Source organism: Passer domesticus, chromosome 33 (assembly GCF_036417665.1).
Source record: "Passer domesticus isolate bPasDom1 chromosome 33, bPasDom1.hap1, whole genome shotgun sequence".
In the NCBI taxonomy this organism is placed as follows: domain Eukaryota; kingdom Metazoa; phylum Chordata; class Aves; order Passeriformes; family Passeridae; genus Passer; species Passer domesticus.
The window spans coordinates 125,833-147,612 of record NC_087506.1 but is presented as its reverse complement, the minus strand read 5'-3'; the positions used below and the strand labels follow the sequence as shown (position 1 = coordinate 147,612).

General features: G+C 55.9%; 1 protein-coding gene across 1 annotated transcript in view; it reads right to left on the bottom strand.

Moving 5' to 3' along the window:
- The window catches only part of SRCAP (Snf2 related CREBBP activator protein), a 129,183-nt gene that overhangs the window by 56,408 nt on the left and 50,995 nt on the right, over positions 1–21,780 (bottom strand). Inside the window, 8 exon segments of the mRNA XM_064401832.1 lie at positions 1,910–2,209; positions 3,484–3,806; positions 6,121–6,290; positions 9,889–10,075; positions 14,207–14,343; positions 16,875–17,067; positions 19,222–19,391; positions 20,403–20,539. Of these exon segments, the coding sequence (XP_064257902.1) occupies positions 1,910–2,209; positions 3,484–3,806; positions 6,121–6,290; positions 9,889–10,075; positions 14,207–14,343; positions 16,875–17,067; positions 19,222–19,391; positions 20,403–20,539 (1,617 nt within the window).

Genomic DNA, 21,780 nt, shown 5'->3' with positions numbered 1-21,780 from the left:
CTAGAATTATTTGAACAACCAGGAAACCTTTCAAAGAACATTCATGCAAATGAGATGCAAATAAAATGCAAACAAAAATGAAATTATTTTAGGAATGGTTTTTAGGCCGTTTGGTGGAAATTTTAAGGAAATTTAGGGAAATTTTAAAGGAAAAACTTTCAGAATTATTTGAAGGATCAGAAAAGCTTTTAAAGCGTGTTCATGCAAATGAGATGCAAATGAGATGGAAACAAAAAAGAAATAATGGTTTAAGGAGCAGTTTTGAGACCATTTGGTGGAAAAATTGAGGAAATTTGGGGCAATTTCAGACAAAATCTTTACAATTATTTGACAAATTGGGAAAGCTTTTAAAGAGCGGTCATGCAAATGAGATGTAAATTATATGCAAATAACACACGAACAAGAAGGAAATAATGGTTTTAGCAGCAATTTTGAGATCGTTTGGTGGAAATTTTGAGGAAATTTGGGGCAATTTTAGATGAAAAACTTTCAGAATTACTTGAAGGCTCAGGAAAGCTTTTAAAGCGCGTCCATGTAAATGAGATGCAAATAAGATGCCAACAAAATGAAATAATGTTTTTAGGAGCAATTTTGAGACCGTTTGGTGGAAATTTGGGCAATTTAAAACAAAATCTTTAGAATTATTTGATGAATCAGAAAAGCTTCTAAAGAGCGCTCATGCAAACGATATGCAAATTATATGTAAATAATATGCAAATAAATAGGAAATAAAGGTTTTAGGAGCAGTTCTGAGACCATTTGGTGGAAATTTTGAGGAAATTTGGGGCAATTTAAGAAAAAAATCTTTAAAATTATCTGAAGGATCAGGAAAGCTTTTAAAGAGTGGTCATGCAAATGAGATGCAAATGAGATGCAAACAAAAAGGAAACAATAGTTTTAGGAGAAGTTTTGAGCCCATTTGGTGGAAATTTTGAGGAAATTCGGGGCAATTTTAGGCAAAAAAATTCCGAAATTGTTCGAGAGATCGCAAAAGCTTTTAAAGCGTGTCCATGCAAATGAGATGTAAATAATATGCAAATAAGATGCAAACAACAATGAAATAATGGTTTTAGGAACAGTTTTGAGACCATTTGGTGGAAATTTTGAGGAAATTTAGGGCAATTCAAGATAAAATCATTAGACTTATTTGACAAATCGGGAAAGCTTTTAAAGAGTGTTCATGCAAATGAGATGCAAATGAGATGCAAACAAAAAAGAAATAATGGTTTTAGGAGCAGTTTTGAGACCATTTGGTGGAAAAATTGAGGAAATTTGGGGCAATTTCAGACAAAATCTTTAAAATTATTTGACAAATTGGGAAAGCTTTTAAAGAGCGATCATGCAAATGAGATGTAAATTATATGCAAATAACACACAAACAAAAAGCAAATAATGGTTTTAGGAGCAATTTCGAGATCGTTTGATGGAAATTTTAAGGAAATTTAGGAAAATTTTAGACCAAAAACTTTCAGAATTATTTGAAGGACCAGAAAAGCTTTTAAAGTGCGTCCATGCAAATGAGATGCAAAAAGTATGCAAATAATATGCAAATAAATAGGAAATAAAGGTTTTAGGAGAAATTTTGAGACCATGTGGTGGAAATTTTGAGGAAATTTGGGGCAATTCAAGATAAAATGTTTAGAATTTTTGACAAATATGGAAAGCTTTTAAAGAGCGGTCATGCAAATGAGATGCAAATAAGATGCAAACAAAAAGCAAACAATGGTTTTAAGAGCAGTTCTGAGACCATTTGGTGGAAATTTTGAGGAAATTTGGGGCAATTTTAGGCAAAAAAGTTCCAGAATTTTTTGAAGGATCAGAAAAGCTTTTAAAGAGTGTTTATGCAAATGAGATGCAAATGAAATGCAAACAAAAAAGGAAAGAATGGTTTTAAGAGCAGTTCTGAGACCGTTTAGTGGAAATTTTGAGGAAATTCGGGGCAATTTCAGGCAAAAAAGTTCTGAAATTGAGAGATCAGGAAAGCTTTCCAAGCGCGCGCATGCAAATGAGATGCAGATGAGGGGGCGTGGCTTACAGGGCAGCCGGGCCTGCATGTCCGGGGCCAGCAGGAGCCGCTGGGGCAGCGCGAAGGCGGCCACGGGCGGGGCCGCCGCTGGCCCCGCCCCCTTGCCCATATTTGGCGTGGGCGGGGCCGCGGGGGCGGGGCCTCCTGCGGGGGTGGGCGTGGCCAAGGAGGCGGCCGGGAGAGCTGGGGAGGGAAGGAACAAAATAAGCCACGCCCACCTCATTTAAATACACAAAGCTCCGCCCCTAATTAGACCCCAAACCTCATTATAAAGTCACAGCCCTAATTAAATTTGCATTAATTAAACCCTAATTAACCCTCAGCTAATTAAAGCCCACAGAATTCAGCCCCACCCCTTGCTAATTAGCCCCCGCCGTAATTAAGCTCCTCCCCAATTAAGCTTCGGCCATTAAGCCCCACCCAAATTTAAGCCACGTCCTTAATTAACCCCACTAATTAGCCCCACCGTTAATTAAGCTCTTCCCCCAATTAACCCCACAATTAAGCCCCATTTCTAATTAAGCCTCATCCCAATTAAACCACACTCATTAAGCCTCACTCTCAATTAATTGTGATTCCTAATTAATTCTCTCAATTAATCCTCATCCCTAATTAAGCCAACCTTAATTAACCGCCTCAATTAACTCATGTTTCCAATTAATCCTTAATTCTAATCAATTCCCCCTTAATTAAACCCTTTCTGCTAATTAACCCCACCGCTAATTCACTCCCACCCCTAATTAAACCCACCCCAATTAACCCCCGCTAATTAACCCCCGCCCCAATTAACCCCTCACCCATAATTAACTCCACTGTCATTAACACCCGTCCTTAATTAACCCCTCACCCTTAATTACCCTCCCAAATAAACTTTCATTCTTAATTAACCCTGCCCCAATTAACCCTGCTCTTAATTAACTCTGCCCATTAATTAACCCCACCCCAATTAACCCCACACTCGTTAACACCCATTTTAATTAGGTCCTTGCCCTTAATTACCCTCCCTAATAACCTTCCACCCTTAATTAACCCCACCCCAATTAACCCCACCCCAATTAACTTCCACCCTTAATTAACCCCACCCCAATTAACCCCACCCCAATTAATCCCCCCTTAATTAACCACACCCCAATTAACCCCACCCTAATTAACCCCACCCTTAATTAACCCCACCCTTAATTAACCCCACCCTTAATTAACCCCACCCTTAATTAACCCCACCCATTAATTAACCCCACCCATTAATTAACCCCACCCATTAATTAACCCCACCCATTAATTAACCCCACCCTTAATTAACCCCACCCCAATTAACCCCACCCATTAATTAACCCCACCCATTAATTAACCCCACCCTTAATTAACCCCACCCCAATTAACCCCACCCATTAATTAACCCCACCCATTAATTAACCCCACCCATTAATTACCCCAGCCCACCAAGCCCCGCCCCTCACCGTGGGCGGGCCCTCCGGGGGGCGGAGCCAGCAGCGTGGGCGTGGCCCGGGGCGGGGCCAGGGCCAATCCCAGCCCCAGGTTCAGCCCCGCCCCCTGCGGCGTCACCAAGGGGGCGGGGCCGGCCCCGGGGGGCGGGGCCTGGGCGTGTCCCAGCGTGACGAGGGGCGGGGCCACCAGCAGGGGGGCGGGGCCGGGCGCGGCGGGGGCGGGGCCGGGCGCAGCGGGGGCGGGGCTGGGCGAGGCCACGCCCCCGGGGGCGGGGCGGGGGGCGGGGAGCAGCAGCACCGCCCGGGGCTCCGCCTTCGGCACCGGCTGCAGCATCCTGGGAAAGGGGGCGGGGTCAGGGCGGGGCCGGGGACACGCCCACCGCTGTGCCCAGGTGTGCCCAGGTGTGCCCAGGTGTGCCCAAACACCCCCAGGTGTGCCCAGGTGTGCCCAGACCCCTCCCCAGGTGTGCCCAGGTGTGCAAAAACCCACCCCAGGTACCCCCAGGTGCCCCCAAGTGTGCCCATGCCCCTCCCAGGTGTGCCCAAGCTCCCCCAGGTGTGCCCAGGTGTGCCCAAACCCCACCCCAGGTATCCCCAGATATCCCCAAACCCCCCCAGGTGTGCCCAAACCCCTCCCAGGTGTGCCCAGGTGTGCCCAAACCCCTCCCACCAGTGCCCAGGTATGCCCAAACCCCTCCCACCAGTGCCCAGGTGTGCCCAGGTGTGCCCAGGTGTGCCCAAACCCCCCCCAGGTGTTGCAAACCCCCCCAGGTGCGCCCAGGTATCCCCAAGCCCCCTCCCAGGTATGCCCAGGTGTGCCCAGGTGTGCCCAAACCCCTCCCAGGTGTGCCCAAACCCCTCCCAGGTGTGCCCAAACCCCTCCCAGGTGTGCCCAAACCCCTCCCAGGTGTGCCCAGGTGTGCCCAAACCCCACCCCAAGTACCCCAGGTGTGCCCAAACCCCACAACAGGTACCCCCAGGTATGCCCAGGTGTGCCCAAACCCCACCCCACGTGTGCCCAGGTGTGCAAAAACCCTTCCCAGGTACCCCCAGGTGTGCCCAGACCCCCCCCCAGGTGTGCCCAGGTGTGTCCAGGTGTGCCCAAACCCCTCCCACCAGTGCCGAGGTGCACCCAAACCCTTCCCAGGTGTGCCCAGGTGTGCCCAACCCCCCCCAGCTGTGCCCAGGTGTGCCCAAGCTCCCCCAGGTGTGCCCAGGTGTGCCCAAATCCCTCCTAGCAGTGCCCAAGGTGTGCCCAAACCCATCCCAGGTGTGCCCAGGTGTGCAAAAGTCCTTCCCAGGTACCCCCAGGTGTGCCCAAACCCCCCCCAGGTGTGCCCAGGTGTGCCCAGGTACTCCCAACCCCCCCACCCCAGCTGTGTCCAGGTGCTCCCAAACCCCCTCCCAGGTGTGCCCAGCTATCCCCAGACCCCCCCCAGGTACCCCAGGTGTGCCCAGGTGTTCCCAAACCCCCTCCCAGGTGTGCCCAGCTACCCCCAAACCCCTCCCAGGTGCCCCAGGTGTGCCCAAACTGCACCCCAGGTATCCCCAGATATCCCCAAACCCTCCCAGGTGTGCCCAAACCCCCCCAGGTGTGCCCAAACCCCCCCAGGTGTGCCCAGGTGTGCCCAGGTATCCCCCAACCGCCTCCCAGGTAACCCAGGTGTGCCCAAACCCACCCACCAGTGCCCAGGTGTGCCCAAACCCCCTCCCAGGTGTGCCCAGGTGTGCCCATGCCCCACCCCACGTGTGCCCAGGTGTGCAAAACCCCACCCCAAGTACCCCCAGGTGTGCCCAGACCCCCCCCCAGGTGTGCCCAGGTGTGCAAAAACCCACCCCAGGTACCCCCAGGTGTGCCCAGGTGTGCCCATGCCCCTCCCAGGTGTGCCCAGGTGTGCCCAATCTCCCCCAGGTGTGCCCCAAACCCCTCCTAGCAGTGCCCAAGTGTTCCCAAACCCATCCCAGGTGTGCCCAAACCCCCCCAGGTGTGCCCAGGTGTGCCCAAACACCCCCAGGTGTGCCCAGGTGTGCAAAAACCCACCCCAGGTACCCTCAGGTGTGCCCAAACCCCTCCCACCACTGCCCAGGTGTGCCCATGCCCCTCCCAGGTGTGCCCAGGTGTGCCCAGGTGTGCCCAAACCCCTCCCACCAGCACCCAGGTGTGCCCAGGTGTGCAAAAACCCTTCCCAACTACCCCCAGCTGCACCCAGGTGTCCCCAACCCCCCCCCCAGGTGTCCCCAAACCTCCCCCAGGTGTGCCCAAACCCCTCCCAGGTGTGCCCAGGTGTGCCCAAACCCACCCCAGGTGTGCCCAGGTGTGCCCAAACCCATCCCAGGTGTGCCCAGGTGTGCCCAAACCCCCTCCCAGGTGTGCCCAAACCCCTCCCAGGTGTGCCCAGGTGTGCCCAAACCCCTCCCAGGTGTGCCCAAACCCCTCCCAGGTGTGCCCAGGTGTGCCCAAACCCCTCCCAGGTGTGCCCAGGTGTGCCCAAACCCCTCCCAGGTGTGCCCAAACCCCCCCAGGTGTGCCCAGGTGTGCCCAAACCCCTCCCAGGTGTGCCCAGGTGTGCCCAAACCCCTCCCAGGTGTGCCCAAACCCCCCCAGGTGTGCCCAAACCCCCCCAGGTGCGCCCAGGTGTGCCCGCTCACCTGTTGACCTTCATGCGCACGGGCTTGGGGCGGGGCGGCGGCTCGGGGGCGGCGGCCACGTCCCACAGCAGGCGCCGCGTGACGCGGAAGCGCGGCAGGAACCAATCGGCCGCGTAGCGCGACAGGTGGGACTCGAGGGCCACCAGCTCGAACGGGGACAGGTCCACCTGCTGGGGACACACCTGAGTGACACCTGAGTGACACCTGAGTGACACCCGGGGACACACCTGAGTGACCTCTGATACACCTGAGTGACACCTGAGTGACACCTGAGTGACACCTGAGTGACACCTGAGTGACACCTGAGTGACACCTGTGCCACCTGAGTGACACCTGAGTGACAGCTGATACACCTGAGTGACCTGTGATACACCTGAGTGACACCTGAGTGACACCTGAGTGACAGCTGATACACCTGAGTGATCTCTGATACACCTGAGTGACACCTGTGTGACCTGTGATACACCTGAGTGACACCTCAGTGACACCTGAGTGACACCTGTGTCACCTGTGCCCACCCCCAGGGACAGGTGGGACTCGAGGGCCACCAGCTCCAACGGGGACAGGTGCACCTGCTGGGGACACACCTGAGTGACACCCGGGGACACACCTGAGTGATCTCTGATACACCTGAGTGACACCTGTGTGACCTGTGATACACCTGAGTGACACCTGAGTCACCTGAGTGACACCTGAGTCACCTGAGTGACACCTGAGTGACACCTGAGTGACCTCTGATACACCCAAGTGACACCTGAGTGACCTCTGACACACCTGAGTGACACCTGAGTGACACCTGTGTCACCTGTGCCCACCCCCAGGGACAGGTGGGACTCGAGGGCCACCAGCTCGAACGGGGACAGGTGCACCTGCTGGGGACACACCTGAGTGACATCCGGGGACACACCTGAGTGACCTCTGACACACCTGAGTGACACCTGTGTCACCTGTGCCACACCTGAGTGACACCTGATACACCTGAGTGACACCCCAGGGACAGGTGAGCCTCCAGGGACACCAGCTCCAACGGGGACAGGTGCACCTGCTGGGGACACACCTGGGTCACACCTGAGTGACAGCTGTGCCACCTGAGTGACACCTGAGTGACACCTGAGTGACACCTGATACACCTGAGTGACCTCTGATATATCTGAGTGACCTCTGATACACCTGAGTGACACCTGATACACCTGAGTGACACCTGAGTGACACCTGTGTCACCTGTGCCCACCCCCCGGGACTGGTGAGACTCGAGGGACACCAGCTCCAATGAGGACAGGTGCACCTGCTGGGGACACACCTGGCTCACACCTGGGGACACACCTGAGTGACACCTGAGTGACCTCTGATACACCTGAGTGACACCTGAGTGACACCTGAGTGACACCTGAGTGACACCTGATACACCTGAGTGACACCTGAGTGACACCTGAGTGACACCTGAGTGACACCTGATACACCTGAGTGACACCTGAGTGACACCCCAGGGACAGGTGAGCCTCGAGGGCCACCAGCTCGAACGGGGACAGGTGCACCTGCTGGGGACACACCTGGCTGGCATCTGAGTGACACCTGAGTGACCCCGAGTGACACCTGAGTGACCTGTGATACACCTGAGTGACCCCGAGTGACACCTGAGTCACCTCCCAGTGCTCAGAAATCTCTCCAGGAGGGTCCAAACCCCATCTCCAGCTGTTTCTCACCTGTCCCAGGTGTGTCTCACCTGGAAGGGGTGCGGCTCCAGTGCGCGCAGCACCAGCGCGGGCACGCCCAGGCTCAGCCCAGGTGTATCTCACCTGTCCAGGTGTGTCTCACCTGTCTCTATCTGTACCCAGGTGTGTCTCACCTGTCCAGGTGTGTCTCACCTGTCTCTATCTGTACCCAGGTGTGTCTCACCTGTCCCAGGTGTGTCTTACCTGTCTCTATCTGTGCCCAGGTGTGTCTCACCTGTCCCAGCTGTGTCTCTCTCACCTGGAACGGGTGTGGCTCCAGGGCGCGCAGCACCAGCGCGGGCGCACCCGGGCTGAGCCCAGGTGTGTCTCACCTGTCCCAGGTGTGTCTCACCTGCCCAGCTGTGTCTCACCTGTCCCAGGTGTGTCTCACCTGGAAGGGGTGCGGCTCCAGGGCGCGCAGCACCAGCGTGGGCGCGCCCAGGCTCAGCCCAGGTGTGTCTCTGACCTGTCTCTCACCTGTCCCAGGTGTGTCTCACCTGTCTCTATCCGTACCCAGGTGTGTCTCACCTGCCTCAGGTGTGTCTCTCACCTGCCCAGGTGTGTCTCACCTGTCCCAGGTGTGTCTCACCTGTCTCAGCTGTGTCTCACCTGCCCAGGTGTGTCTCACCTGTCTCTATCCGTACCCAGCTGTGTCTCACCTGTCTCAGCTGTTTCTCACCTGTCCCAGGTGTGTCTCACCTGTCTCACCTGTCCCAGGTGTGTGTCTCACCTGGAAGGGGTGTGGCTCCAGGGCGCGCAGCACCAGCGCGGGCGCGCCCAGGCTGAGCCCAGGTGTGTCTCACCTGTCCCAGGTGTGTCTCATCTGTCTCTATCCGTACCCAGGTGTGTCTCACCTGCCTCAGGTGTGTCTCTCACCTGTCCCAGCTGTGTCTCACCTGTCCCAGGTGTGTCTCACCTGGAAGGGGTGTGGCTCCAGGGCGCGCAGCACCAGCGCGGGCGCGCCCAGGCTCAGCCCAGGTGTGTCTCACCTGTCCCAGGTGTGTCTCATCTGTCTCTATCCGTACCCAGGTGTGTCTCACCTGCCTCAGGTGTGTCTCTCACCTGTCCCAGCTGTGTCTCACCTGTCCCAGGTGTGTCTCACCTGGAAGGGGTGTGGCTCCAGGGCGCGCAGCACCAGCGCGGGCGCGCCCAGGCTCAGCCCAGGTGTGTCTCACCTGTCTCTATCTGTATCCAGGTGTGTCTCACCTGTCCCAGGTGTGTCTCATCTGTCTCTATCCGTACCCAGGTGTGTCTCACCTGCCTCAGGTGTGTCTCTCACCTGTCCCAGCTGTGTCTCACCTGTCCCAGGTGTGTCTCACCTGGAAGGGGTGTGGCTCCAGGGCGCGCAGCACCAGCGCGGGCGCGCCCAGGCTCAGCCCAGGTGTGTCTCACCTGTCCCAGGTGTGTCTCACCTGTTTCTATCTGTATCCAGGCGTGTCTCACCTGTCCCAGGTGTGTCTCACCTGTCCCAGCTGTGTCTCACCTGTCCCAGGTGTGTCTCACCTGTCTCTATCCGTACCCAGGTGTCTCTCACCTGTCCCAGGTGTGTCTCTGACCTGTCTCACCTGTCCCAGGTGTGTCTCTCTCACCTGGAAGGGGTGTGGCTCCAGGGCGCGCAGCACCAGCGCGGGCGCGCCCAGGCTCAGCCCAGGTGTGTCTCACCTGTCTCAGGTGTGTCTCACCTGGAAGGGGTGCGGCTCCAGGGCGCGCAGCACCAGCGCGGGCGCGCCCAGGCTCAGCCCAGGTGTGTCTCACCTGTCTCTATCTGTACCCAGGTGTGTCTCACCTCTCCCAGCTGTGTCTCACCTGTCCCAGGTGTGTCTCACCTGAAAGGGGTGTGGCTCCAGGGCGCGCAGCACCAGCGCGGGCGCGCCCAGGCTGAGCCCAGGTGTGTCTCACCTGTCCCAGGTGTGTCTCACCTGTCTCTATCTGTACCCAGGTGTGTCTCACCTGTCCCAGGTGTGTCTCACCTGTCTCTATCTGTGCCCAGGTGTGTCTCACCTGTCTCTATCCGTACCCAGGTGTGTCTCACCTGTCCCAGGTGTGTCTCTCTCACCTGGAAGGGGTGTGGCTCCAGGGCGCGCAGCACCAGCGCGGGCGCGCCCAGGCTCAGCCCAGGTGTGACGAGCGGCGAGGTGACGGGGCGCGGCTCGAACAGGTCGGGGTGGTTGCACACCTTGCGCAGCTGCATCAGCACGTTGATCACGCTCATGAAGTGCCCGCTGGCCAGCGTCGCCTTGGTGCTGCAAACGGGACACGGGGTCACACCTGAGCTCACCTGGGCACACCTGAGATCACCTGAGATCACCTGGGGGTTACCTGAGATCACCTGAGAGACTTACAAGGGATTTAAAGGGGAATTTTTGAGATATAAAGGGGAAATTTCGGGGATTTAAAGGGAAATTTGGGGTCTAAAGTGGCCTTGGGGATAAAAAAAGAGAGAGAGGAAGCACCCGGGGGCACCTGAGCTCACCTGAGAGCACCTGGGGGGCACCTGGGCGCACCTGAGCTCACCTGAGAGATTTGGGAGGGATTTAAAGGGGAACTTTGGGCATTTAATGGGAAATTTTGGGATTCAAAGTGGCCTTAGGGATGAAAAAAGAGAGACAGGAGTCACCTGAGCTCACCTGGGGGCACCTGAGCTCACCTGAGAGATTTGGGAGGGATTTAAAGGGGAACTTTGGGCATTTAATGGGAAATTTTGGGATTCAAAGTGGTCTTAGGGATGAAAAAAGAGAGACAGGAGTCACCTGAGAGCACCTGGGGTCACCTGAGCTCACCTGGGGTCACCTGAGCTCACCTGAGAGATTTGGGAGGGATTTAAAGGGGAATTTTGGGGATTTAAAGGGGAAATTTGGGGGTCCAGGGTGGCCTTGGTGCTGGAAACGGGACACGGGGTCACCTGGGGGGCACCTGAGATCACCTGAGCTCACCTGGAGACACCTGAGCTCACCTGGGGGGCACCTGAGATCACCTGGGGGCACCTGAGCTCACCTGGGGGTTACCTGAGCTCACCTGAGCAATCCAGAGCAGTTTGGGAGGGATTGAAAAGAGAATTTTGGGGATTTAAAGGGGAAATTCGGAGATAAAAAGAGACACGGGAACCACCTGGGGACACCTGGAGTTACCTGAGCTCACCTGGGGACACCTGGAGTTACCTGAGCTCACCTGAGAGATTTGGGAGAGATTGAAAGAGGAATTTTGGGGATTTAAAGGGGAATTTTGGGGTCTAAAGTGGCTTTGGGGATAAACAAAGAGACACAGGAACCACCTGGGGGCACCTGAGCTCACCTGAGGGCACCTGAGCTCACCTGGGATCACCTGGGGGTCACCTGAGACATTTGGGAGGGATTTAAAGGGGAACTTTGGGCATTTAATGGGAAATTTTGGGGTTCAAAGTGGCCTTAGGGATGAAAAAAGAGAGACAGGAGTCACCTGAGCTCACCTGGGGGCACCTGAGCTCACCTGAGAGATTTGGGAGGGATTTAAAGGAGAATTTTGGGGATTTAAAGGGGAATTTTGGGGATTTAAAAGAGAATTTTGGGGGTCCAAAGCAGCCTTGGTGCTGGAAACGGGACAGAGATGTCACCTGGGGGTCACCTGAGCTCACCTGGGGGTACCTGAGATCACCTGGGGTTACCTGAGCTCACCTGGGGGTTACCTGAGCTCACCTGAGCTCACCTGGGGGTCACCTGAGCTCACCTGGGGTCACCTGAGCTCACCTGAGACACTTACGAGGGATTTAAAGGGGAATTTTGGGGATTTAAAGGGGAATTTGGGGACCCAGGGTGGCCTTGGCACTGGAAACGGGACAGAGATGTCACCTGAGCTCACCTGGGCACACCTGAGCTCACCTGGGGTTCACCTGAGCTCACCTGGGCGCACCTGAGCTCACCTGGGGGCACCTGGAGTTACCTGAGCTCACCTGAGAGATTCGGGAAGGACTTCAAAGGGAATTTTGGGGATTTAAAGAGGAAATTTTGGGGATTTAAAGGGGAAATTTGAGGGTCCGAAGTGGCCTTGGTGCTGGAAACGGGACAGAGACGTCACCTGGGGGGTCACCTGAGCTCACCTGAGATCACCTCAGCTCACCTGGGGTCACCTGAGCTCACCTGAGACACTTATGAGGGATTGAAAGAGGAATTTTGGGGATTTAAAGGGAGAATTTGGGGATCCAGGGTGGCCTTGGTGCTGGAAACGGGACACGGGGTCACCTGGGGGGCACCTGAGCTCACCTGGAGACACCTGAGATCACCTGGGATCACCTGAGAGATTTATGAGGGATTTAAAGGGGAATTTTGGGGATTTAAGGGGGAAATTTGAGGTCCAAAGTGGCCTTGGGGATAAAAAAAGAAACACAGGAACCAGCTGGGGGCACCTGAGCACACCTGAGGTTACCTGAGCTCACCTGAGCTCACCTGGGGGCACCTGAAAGTGAAGAGGAAAAACCTCGGAGAAATCCGACAGAAATAGGGCAAGAAAAATTGGGAATTTTGAGGGTTTTGGGAAAGAACTTGAGGTGTTTTTTGGGGTCCCAGGGGAGTTCAGAGATTCCAGGTGTGCCCAGGTGTGCCCAGGTGTGCCCAGGTGTGCCCCTCACCTGGCCTGACCCGTGACATCATCAGAGACCAACCTGTGGTGCTCAAACAGGTAAATTTGGACACAATTTTGGCAAAATTTGATAAAATTTTGCTTTAAAAAGGGGAATTTTGGGAATTCCGGGCTCCCGGGCGTGCCCAGGTGTGCCCAGGTGTGCCCAGGTGTGCTCCTCACCTGGCCTGACATGTGACATCATCAGAGACCAACCTGTGGTGCTCAAACAGGTAAATTTGGGCACAATTTTGGCAAAATTTGGTAAAATTTTGCTAAAAAAGGGGATTTTTGGCAATTTTGGGCTCCTGGACGTGCCCAGGTGTGCCCAGGTGTGCCCAGGTGCGCCGCTCACCTGGCCTGGCCCATGACATCATCAGAAATGAACCTCTGGTGCTCAAACAGGTAAATTTGGGCACAACTTTGACAAAATTTGATAAAATTTTGCTTAAAAAAGGGGAATTTGGGGAATTTCGGGCTCCTGGGTGCGCCCAGGTGTGCTCAGGTGTGCCCAGGTGTGCTCCTCACCTGGCCTGGCCCGTGATGTCATCAGAAATGAACCTCTAGTGCTCAAACAGGTAAATTTGGGCAGAATTTGACAAAGTTTTGCTTTAAAAAGGGGATTTTTGAGAATTTTGGGCTCCCGGGCGTGCCCAGGTGTGCCCAGGTGCGCCCAGGTGTGCTCCTCACCTGGCCTGGCTTGTAACACCATCAAAGACCTTAAACGGGTAAATTTTGGGTGGATTTACCCAAAATTTGATAAAGTTTTCCTTTAGAAAGGGGATTTTTGGCAATTTCGGGCTCCCGGGCGTGCCCAGGTGTGCCCAGGTGTGCCCGCTCACCTGGCTGGGCCTGTGACATCATCAGAGACCCTACACAGGTGAATTTTGAGTGGATTTATATAAAATTCCATTAAATTCAGGTACAATTTCATGGGAATCCTGGGAATTTTGGCTCCCGGGCGTGCCCAGGTGTGCCCAGGTGTGCTCCTCACCTGGCCTGGCTTGTAACACCATCAAAGACCTTAAACGGGTAAATTTTGGGTGGATTTACCCAAAATTTGATAAAGTTCTCCTTTAAAAAGGGGATTTTTAGCAATTTTGGGCTCCCGGGCGTGCCCAGGTGTGCCCAGGTGCGCCCAGGTGTGCCCCTCACCTGGCCTGGCTTGTAACACCACCAAAGACCTTAAACGGGTAAATTTTGGGTGGATTTACCCAAAATTTGATAAAATTTTCCTTTAAAAAGGGGAATTTTGGGGATTTCGGGCTCCCGGGCGTGCCCAGGTGTGCCCCTCACCTGGCCTGGCCTGTGACATCATCAGAAATGAACCTCTGGTGCTCAAACAGGTAAATCTTGGCAGAATTTGGGCAGAATTTCGCAAAAGATTGTTAAAAAAAGGGGAATTTTGGGAATTTCGGGCTCTTGGGTGTGCCCAGGTGTGCCCAGGTGTGCCCCTCACCTGGCTGGGCCTGTGACATCATCAGAGACCCTACACAGGTGAATTTTGAGTGGATTTATATAAAATTCCATTAAATTCAGGTACAATTTCATGGGAATCCTGGGAATTTGGGCTCCCGGGCGTGCCCAGGTGTGCCCAGGTGCGCCCAGGTGTGCCCGCTCACCTGGCCTGGCTTGTAACACCATCAAAGACCTTAAATGGGTAAATTTTGAGTGGATTTACCCAAAATTTGATAAAGTTCTCCTTTAGAAAGGGGATTTTTAGCAATTCTGGGCTCCCGGGCGTGCCCAGGTGTGCCCAGGTGCGCCCAGGTGTGCCCGCTCACCTGGCCTGGCCCATGAAGTCGTCGTAGAGGAAGCGCTGGCGCTTGGACAGGCGGCACCTGAGCACGTGCTCGTACTTCTTGGGCATCTGCTTCTCCACGTCCACCTTGAGGCGGCGCAGCAGGAACGGCCGCAGCACCTGCGCCGCCACACGCCGCTCAGGGGGCGCACCTGGGCACGGGTGTGCCCCGGGTGTGCCCCAAGTGTGCCCCAGGTGTGTCCCCATAGGTCCCACACGTGCCCAAGTGTGTCTCTGTGTGCCCCAGGTGTGCCCAGGTGTGTCCCGTGTGTTCCAGGTGTGTCCCGATAGATCCCAAATGTGCCCAGGTGTGTCTGTGTGGGTCCCAGGTGTGCCCAGGTGTGTCTGTGTGCCTCAGGTGTGTCTGTGTGTGACTCAGGTGTGCCCTGGGTGTGCCCCCTGGGTGTGCCCCAGTTGTGTTCCCATAGGTCCCAGGTGTGCCCAGGTGTGTCTGTGTGCCCCAGGTGTGCCCAGGTGTGTCTGTGTGTGACTCAGGTGTGCCCAGGTGTGCCCCAAGTGTGTCCCAGGTGTATCCAGGTGTGCCCCAGGTGTGCCCAGGTGTGTCTGTGTGTGACTCAGGTGTGCCCAGGTGTGCCCCAGGTGTGTCCCAGGTGTATCCAGGTGTGCCCCAGGTGTACCCAGGTGTGTCTGTGTGTGTCCCAGGTGTGTCTGTGTGGGTCCCAGGTGTGCCCAGGTGTATGCAGGTGCGTCCCAGGTGTGTCTGTGTGGGTCCCAGGTGTGCCCAAGTGTGTCCCAGGTGTGTCCAAGTGTATCCAGGTGTGTCTCAGGTGTGTCTGTGTGGGTCCCAAGTGTGCCCAGGTGTGTCTGTGCGTGCCCAGCTGCGTCCCAGGTGTGCCCTGGGTGTCCCAGGTGTGCCCAGGTGTGCCCCAAGTGTGTTCCCATAGGTCCCAAGTGTGCACAGGTGTGTCTGTGTGCACCAGGTGTGCCCTGGGTGTGCCCAGGTGTGTCCAGCTGTGTCTGTGTGTGTCCCAGGTGTGCCCCAACGTACTCCAAGTGTGTCCCCACAGGTCCCAGGTGTGCCCAGGTGTGTCCCCATAGATCCCAGGTGTGCCCAGGTGTGCCCAGGTGCGTTACCTTGTGCAGTCTCTCGACGAGGCTCTCGCTGTACTCCTGGCTGCCCTCCATCACGCCGGGCAGGTGTGCCCAGGTGTGCCCAGGTGTGTCCCATGGATACCCGATGTAACCCAGTGTATCCCAGTGTATCCCAGGTGTGCCCAGGTGTGCCCAGGTGTGCCCAGGTGCGTTACCTTGTGCAGTCTCTACCCCAGGCTCTCGCTGTACTCCTGGCTGCCCTCCATCACGCCAGACAGGTGTGCCCAGGTGTGTCCCGTGTATTCCCATTGTAACCCAGTGTATCCCAGCTGTTCCCAGGTGTGTGTGTCCATTCCCAGGTGTATCCAGGTGTCTCACACCTGTGCCCAGGTGCGTTACCTTGTGCAGTCTCTTGACGAGGCTCTCGCTGTACTCCTGGCTGCCCTCCATCGTGCCCAGGTGTGCCCAGGTGTGTCCCATGGATAGCCAATGTAACCCAGGTGTGTAACCATTCCCAGGTGCGTGTGTCCATTCCCAGGTGTGCCCAGGTGTGTCCCATGGATTCCCAGTGTAACCCAGTGTAGCTCAGTGTAACCCAGTGTATCCCAGGTGTATCCAGGTGTGTGTATCCATTCCCAGGTGTATCCAGGTGTGTGTATCCATTCCCAGGTGTATCCAGGTGTGTGTATCCATTCCCAGGTGTATCCAGGTGTGCCCAGGTGCGTCCCGTGTATTCCCATTGTAACCCAGTGTATCCCAGCTGTTCCCAGGTGTGTGTGTCCATTCCCAGGTGTATCCAGGTGTCTCACACCTGTGCCCAGGTGCGTTACCTTGTGCAGTCTCTTGACGAGGCTCTCGTTGTACTCCTGGCTGCCCTCCATCGTGCCCAGGTGTGCCCAGGTGTGTCCCATGGATAGCCAATGTAACCCAGGTGTGTAACCATTCCCAGGTGCGTGTGTCCATTCCCAGGTGTGCCCAGGTGTGCCCAGGTGTGTCCCATGCATACCCAATGTAACCCAGTGTACCTCAGTGTAACCCAGTGTATCCCACGTGTGCCCAGGTGTCTCACACCTGTGCCCAGGTGTGCCCAGGTGCGTTACCTTGTGCAGTCTCTTCCCCAGGCTCTCGCTGTACTCCTGGCTGCCCTCCATCATGCCACTCAGGTGTGCCCAGGTGTGTCCCGTGTATTCCCAATGTACCCAGTGTATCCCAGGTGTATCCAGGTGTATCACACCTGTATCCAGGTGTGCCCAGGTGTGCCCAGGTGTACCTTGTGCAGCCTCTTGACCAAACTCTCGTTGTACTCCTGGCTGCCCTCCATCATGCCCAGGTGTGACCCAGTGTAACCCCATGTTAACCCATTCGTTCCCAGGTGTGTGTATCCATTCCCAGGTGTGTCACACCTGTCCCCAGGTGTGCCCAGGTGTGCCCAGGTGTACCTTGTGCAGCCTCTTGACCAAACTCTCGTTGTACTCCTGGCTGCCCTCCATCATGCCCAGGTGTGACCCAGTGTAGCCCCATGTTAACCCATTCATTCCCAGGTGTGTGTACCTGTCCCCAGGTGTGTCACACCTGTCCCCAGGTGTGCCCAGGTGTACCTTGTGGAGCCGTTTGACGAGGCTCTCGTTGTACTCCTGGCTGCCCTCGATCATGCCCGTCAGGGGGTTGTGGAACCACTCGCGGAACTCGCGGTGCGACTGGAACACGCTGGGCATCAGGAAATGCATCAGCGACCACAGCTCCATCAGCGAGTTCTGCAGCGGCGTGCCCGTCAGCAGCAGCCGCCGCTGGCTACAGGTGTGAACAGGTGTGAACAGGTGAGACAGGTGAGACAGGTAACACAGGTAACATGGGTAACACAGGTAACATGGGTAACACAGGTACAGACAGGTACAGACAGGTACAGACAGGTGAGGGCACAGCACAGCTCCATCAGCGAGTTCTGCAGCGGCGTGCCCGTCAGCAGCAGCCGCCGCTGGCTGCAGGTGTGAACAGGTGTGAACAGGTGAGACAGGTGAGACAGGTACAGAGATAACACAGGTACAGACAAGTACAGACAGGTACAGACAGGTACAGACAGGTACAGACAGGTGAGGGCACAGCACAGCTCCATCAGCGAGTTCTGCAGCGGCGTGCCCGTCAGCAGCAGCCGCCGCTGGCTGCAGGTGTGAACAGGTGTGAACAGACGAGACAGGTAACACAGGTGTGAACAGGTGAGACAGGTGAGACACAGGTGAGACAGGTGAGAGACAGGTGAGACAGGTGAGACACAGGTGAGACAGGCAAGAGGCAGGTGAGAGAGGTGAGAGACAGGTAAGAAACAGGTGACAGACAGGTGAGAGACAGGTGGGAGGCGAGATACAGGTGAGACAGGTAAGGACAAGTAAAGACTAGTAAGACAGGTGAGAAGCAGGCAAGAGAAAGGTAAGACAGGTGAGAGACAGGTGAGACAGATAATACAGGTAAAGCAGATGAGACAGGTATGCACAAGAAACAGAAATGAGACAGGTGGCACAGGTGAGATACAGGTAGCACAGGTGAGATACAGGTGACACAGGTGAGATACAGGTGACACAGGTGAGAGGTGACACAGGTGAGATACAGGTAGCACAGGTGAGAGGTGACACAGGTGAGACAGGTAGCACAGGTGAGATACAGGTGACACAGGTGAGATACAGGTGATACAGGTGAGACAGGTAACGGGTGAGATACAGGTGACACAGGTGAGATACAGGTGACACAGGTGAGACACAGGTGGCACAGGTGAGACACAGGTGGCACAGGTGAGATACAGGTGACACAGGTGAGATACAGGTGATACAGGTGAGAGACAGGTGACACAGGTAAGGCAGGTGAGACAGGTGCGCACCACAGATGTCACAGGTACAAACCAGCAAGGCAGGCACGGACAGGTGAGAAAAGCAAGGTGCGAACGGACAGGTGAGACAAGGCCAGACAGGTGAGAGAGGCAGGAGCAGGTAGGACACCTGAGACAGGTACGCACAGGTAAGGGCAGGTACGGACAGGTGTGGGTGTGCACGGACAGGTACACACAGGTAAGTGTATCTCAGGTGTGTCCCAGGTGTGCCCAGGGTAATCCCAGGTGTGCCCAGGTAACACAGGTGAGCCCAGCACCCAGCTCAGGTGTATCCCAGCTAACTCAGGTGTACCCCAGCTAACTCAGGTGTACCCCAGGTGTGCCCCAGGTGTGCCCCAGGTGTGCCCAGGTAACACAGGTGAGCCCATCACCCAGCTCAGGTGAATCCCAGGTAACTCAGGTGTGTCCCAGGTGAATCCCAGGTGTGCCGAGATAACTCAGGTGTGTCTAGCACCTACCCCAGGTGTATCCCAGCTAACTCAGGTGTATCCCAGTTGCACCCCAGGTATGTTCCAGGCATGCCCAGGTGTGCCCAGGTAACACAGGTGAGCCCAACACCTAGCTCAAGTGTACCCGACCTAACTCAGGTGTGTCCCAGATGTGCCCAGGTGAGCCCAGGTGTGCTCAGGTAACACAGGTGAGCCCAGCACCCAGCTCAGGTGTATCCAGTGAAACTCAGGTGTACCCCAGCTAACTCAGGTGTACCCCAGGTGTGCCCCAGGTGTGCCCAGGGTAATCCCAGGTGTGCCCAGGTAACACAGGTGAGCCCAGCACCCAGCCCAGGTGTATCCAATCAAACTCAGGTGTACCCCAGGTGTGCCCAGGTGTGTCCCAGGTGTGCCCAGGTAACACAGGTGAGCCCACCACCCAGCTCAGGTGTATCCCAGCTGTGCCCAGGTGTGTCCCAGGTGTGCCCCAGCTGTGCTCAGGTGTGTCCCAGGTGTGCCCAGGTGTGCCCAGGTAACACAGGTGAGCCCAATGCCTAGCTCAGGTGTACCTGACCTAACTCAGGTGTACCCCAGGTGTGTCCCAGGTGAGCCCAGGTGTGCCCAGGTGCGCCCCCTCACCTGTTGAAGTTGAGCAGGGACTGCCAGCGCTGGGATTTGAAGTTCTTGATGTTCTGCGCCTCGTCCAGGATCAGGTACTTCCAGTTCTTCCTGCGGAACGCCTGGTGGTCCTGCAGCACCAGCTTGTACGAGGTGATGCACACGTGGAACGCGTTGGGCTTCGTCCAGCCCTGACAGGTGAGACAGGTAACACAGGTGAGCCAAAATCCCCATGAAAAATGGCCTTAAAACCTCAAAAAAAGTCTTTTTAAAATAGCCCAGGTGTGCCCAGGTGTGCAGCACCAGCTTGTACGAGGTGATGCACACGTGGAACGCGTTCGGCTTCGTCCAGCCCTGACACAGGTGGGACAGGTGAGACAGGTGAGACAGGTGAGCCAAAATCCCCATGAAAAACTGCCTTAAACCAGCCCAGGTGTGCCCAGGTGTGCCCAGGTGTGCCCAGGTGCGCTCACCTGTCTCTTGAACACTAAAATCCCCCCCAGGTGCCCTCAGGTGTGCCCAGGTGTGCCCAGGTGCGCTCACCTGTCTGTTAAACACTATAACCCCCCCCAGGTGTGCCCAGGTGTGCCCAGGTGCGCTCACCTGTCTCTTGTGTACTGTAATCCCCCCCAGGTGTGCCCAGGTGTGTGCCCAGGTACGCTCAGGTGTGCCCAGGTGCGCTCACCTGTCTGTTATACACTATAATCCCCCCCAGGTGCGCCCAGGTGTGCCCAGGTGCGCTCACCTGTCTCTTGTGTACTGTAATCCCCCCCAGGTGTGCCCAGGTGTGCCCAGGTGTGCCCAGGTGCGCTCACCTGTCTGTTATACACTAAAATCCCCCCCAGGTGTATCCCCAGGTGCACCCAGGTGCGCTCACCTGTCTGTTACACACTATAATCCCCCCCAGGTGTGCCCAGGTGCCCTCAGGTGTACCCAGGTGCGCTCACCTGTCTGTTACACACTATAATCCCCCCAGGTATGTACCCAGGTGTGCCCAGGTGCGCTCACCTGTGTGTTATACACGATAATCCCCCCCAGGTGTGCCCAGGTGTGCCCAGGTGTGCCCAGGTGCGCTCACCTGTCTCTTGTGTACTATAATCCCCCCCAGGTGTATCCCCAGGTGTGCCCAGGTGCGCTCACCTGTCTCTTGTGTACTATAATCCCCCCCAGGTGTATCCCCAGGTGTGCCCAGGTGCGCTCACCTGTCTCTTGAGGCGCCGCTCCTTCTGCGCGCCGTAGTAGGTGAGGATCTTGAAGCCGGGGCACCAGCGCTTGAGCTCCATCTCCCAGTTCAGCATCACCGACGTGGGCACGATGATCAGGTGCGGGCCCCAGCTACCTGCGCAGGTGAGACAGGTGAGAGACAGGTGAGACAGGTGAGACAGGTGAGAGACAGGTGAGACAGGTGAGACAGGTGAGAGACAGGTGAGGGACAGGTGAGAGACAGGTGAGACAGGTGAGAGACAGGTGAGAGACAGGTGAGACAGGTGAGAGACAGGTGAGGGACAGGTGAGAGACAGGTGAGAGAGGTGAGGGACAGGTGAGACAGGTGAGAGACAGGTGAGACAGGTGAGAGACAGGTGAGACAGGTGAGACAGCTGAGGGACAGGTGAGAGACAGGTGAGAGAGGTGAGGGACAGGTGAGACAGGTGAGAGACAGGTGAGACAGGTGAGAGACAGGTGAGACAGGTGAGACAGCTGAGGGACAGGTGAGAGACAGGTAAGACAGGTGAGACAGGTGAGAGACAGGTGAGAGACAGGTGAGAGACAGGTGAGACAGGTGAGACACCTGGGAAAGGGACCAGGTGCGGGCTCCAGCTGCTTGCACAGGTGAGACACAGGTGAGACAGGTGAGACACAGGGAAACAGGTAAAGGACAAGAAACTGGGCTCAAGTGCGGGCCCCAGCTGCCTGCGCAGGTGAGACAGGTGAGACACAGGTGAGACACCTGGGAAAGGGCTCAGGTGAGTCCTGGGAACCCCCCTGAAGGGGCTCAGGTGCGGACCCCAGCTGCCTGCACAGGTGAGACAGCTGAGACACGTGAGACAGGTAAAGGACAAGAAGCTGCGCTCTCAGGTGTGCCAGGTGTGTCACACAGGTGTGCCCAGCTGTGCTCAGGTGTGTGTTATCACTCCCAGGTGTGTGTGTTATCATTCTCAGGTGTGTGTTAGCACTCCCAGGTGTATCCCAGGTGTACATTATGACTCCCAGGTGTGTGTTATCACTCCCAGGTGTCTGTTATCGCTCTCAGGTGTGCCCAGGTGTGTCACACAGGTGTGTTACCTTTCTCGCAGGCCAGGTGAGCCAGCAGGGATATCGTCTGGATGGTTTTGCCCAGCCCAGGTGTGCGTGTTAGCACTCTCAGGTGTGCCCAGGTGTGCCCAGGTGTGTCACACAGGTGCGTTACCTTTCTCGCAGGCCAGGTGAGCCAGCAGCGAGATGGTCTGGATGGTTTTGCCCAGCCCAGGTGTGTGTGCTATCACTCCCAGGTGTATCCCAGGTGTACATTATGACTCTCAGGTGTATCCCAGGTGTATCCCAGGTGCGTTACCTTTCTCGCAGGCCAGGTGAGCCAGCAGG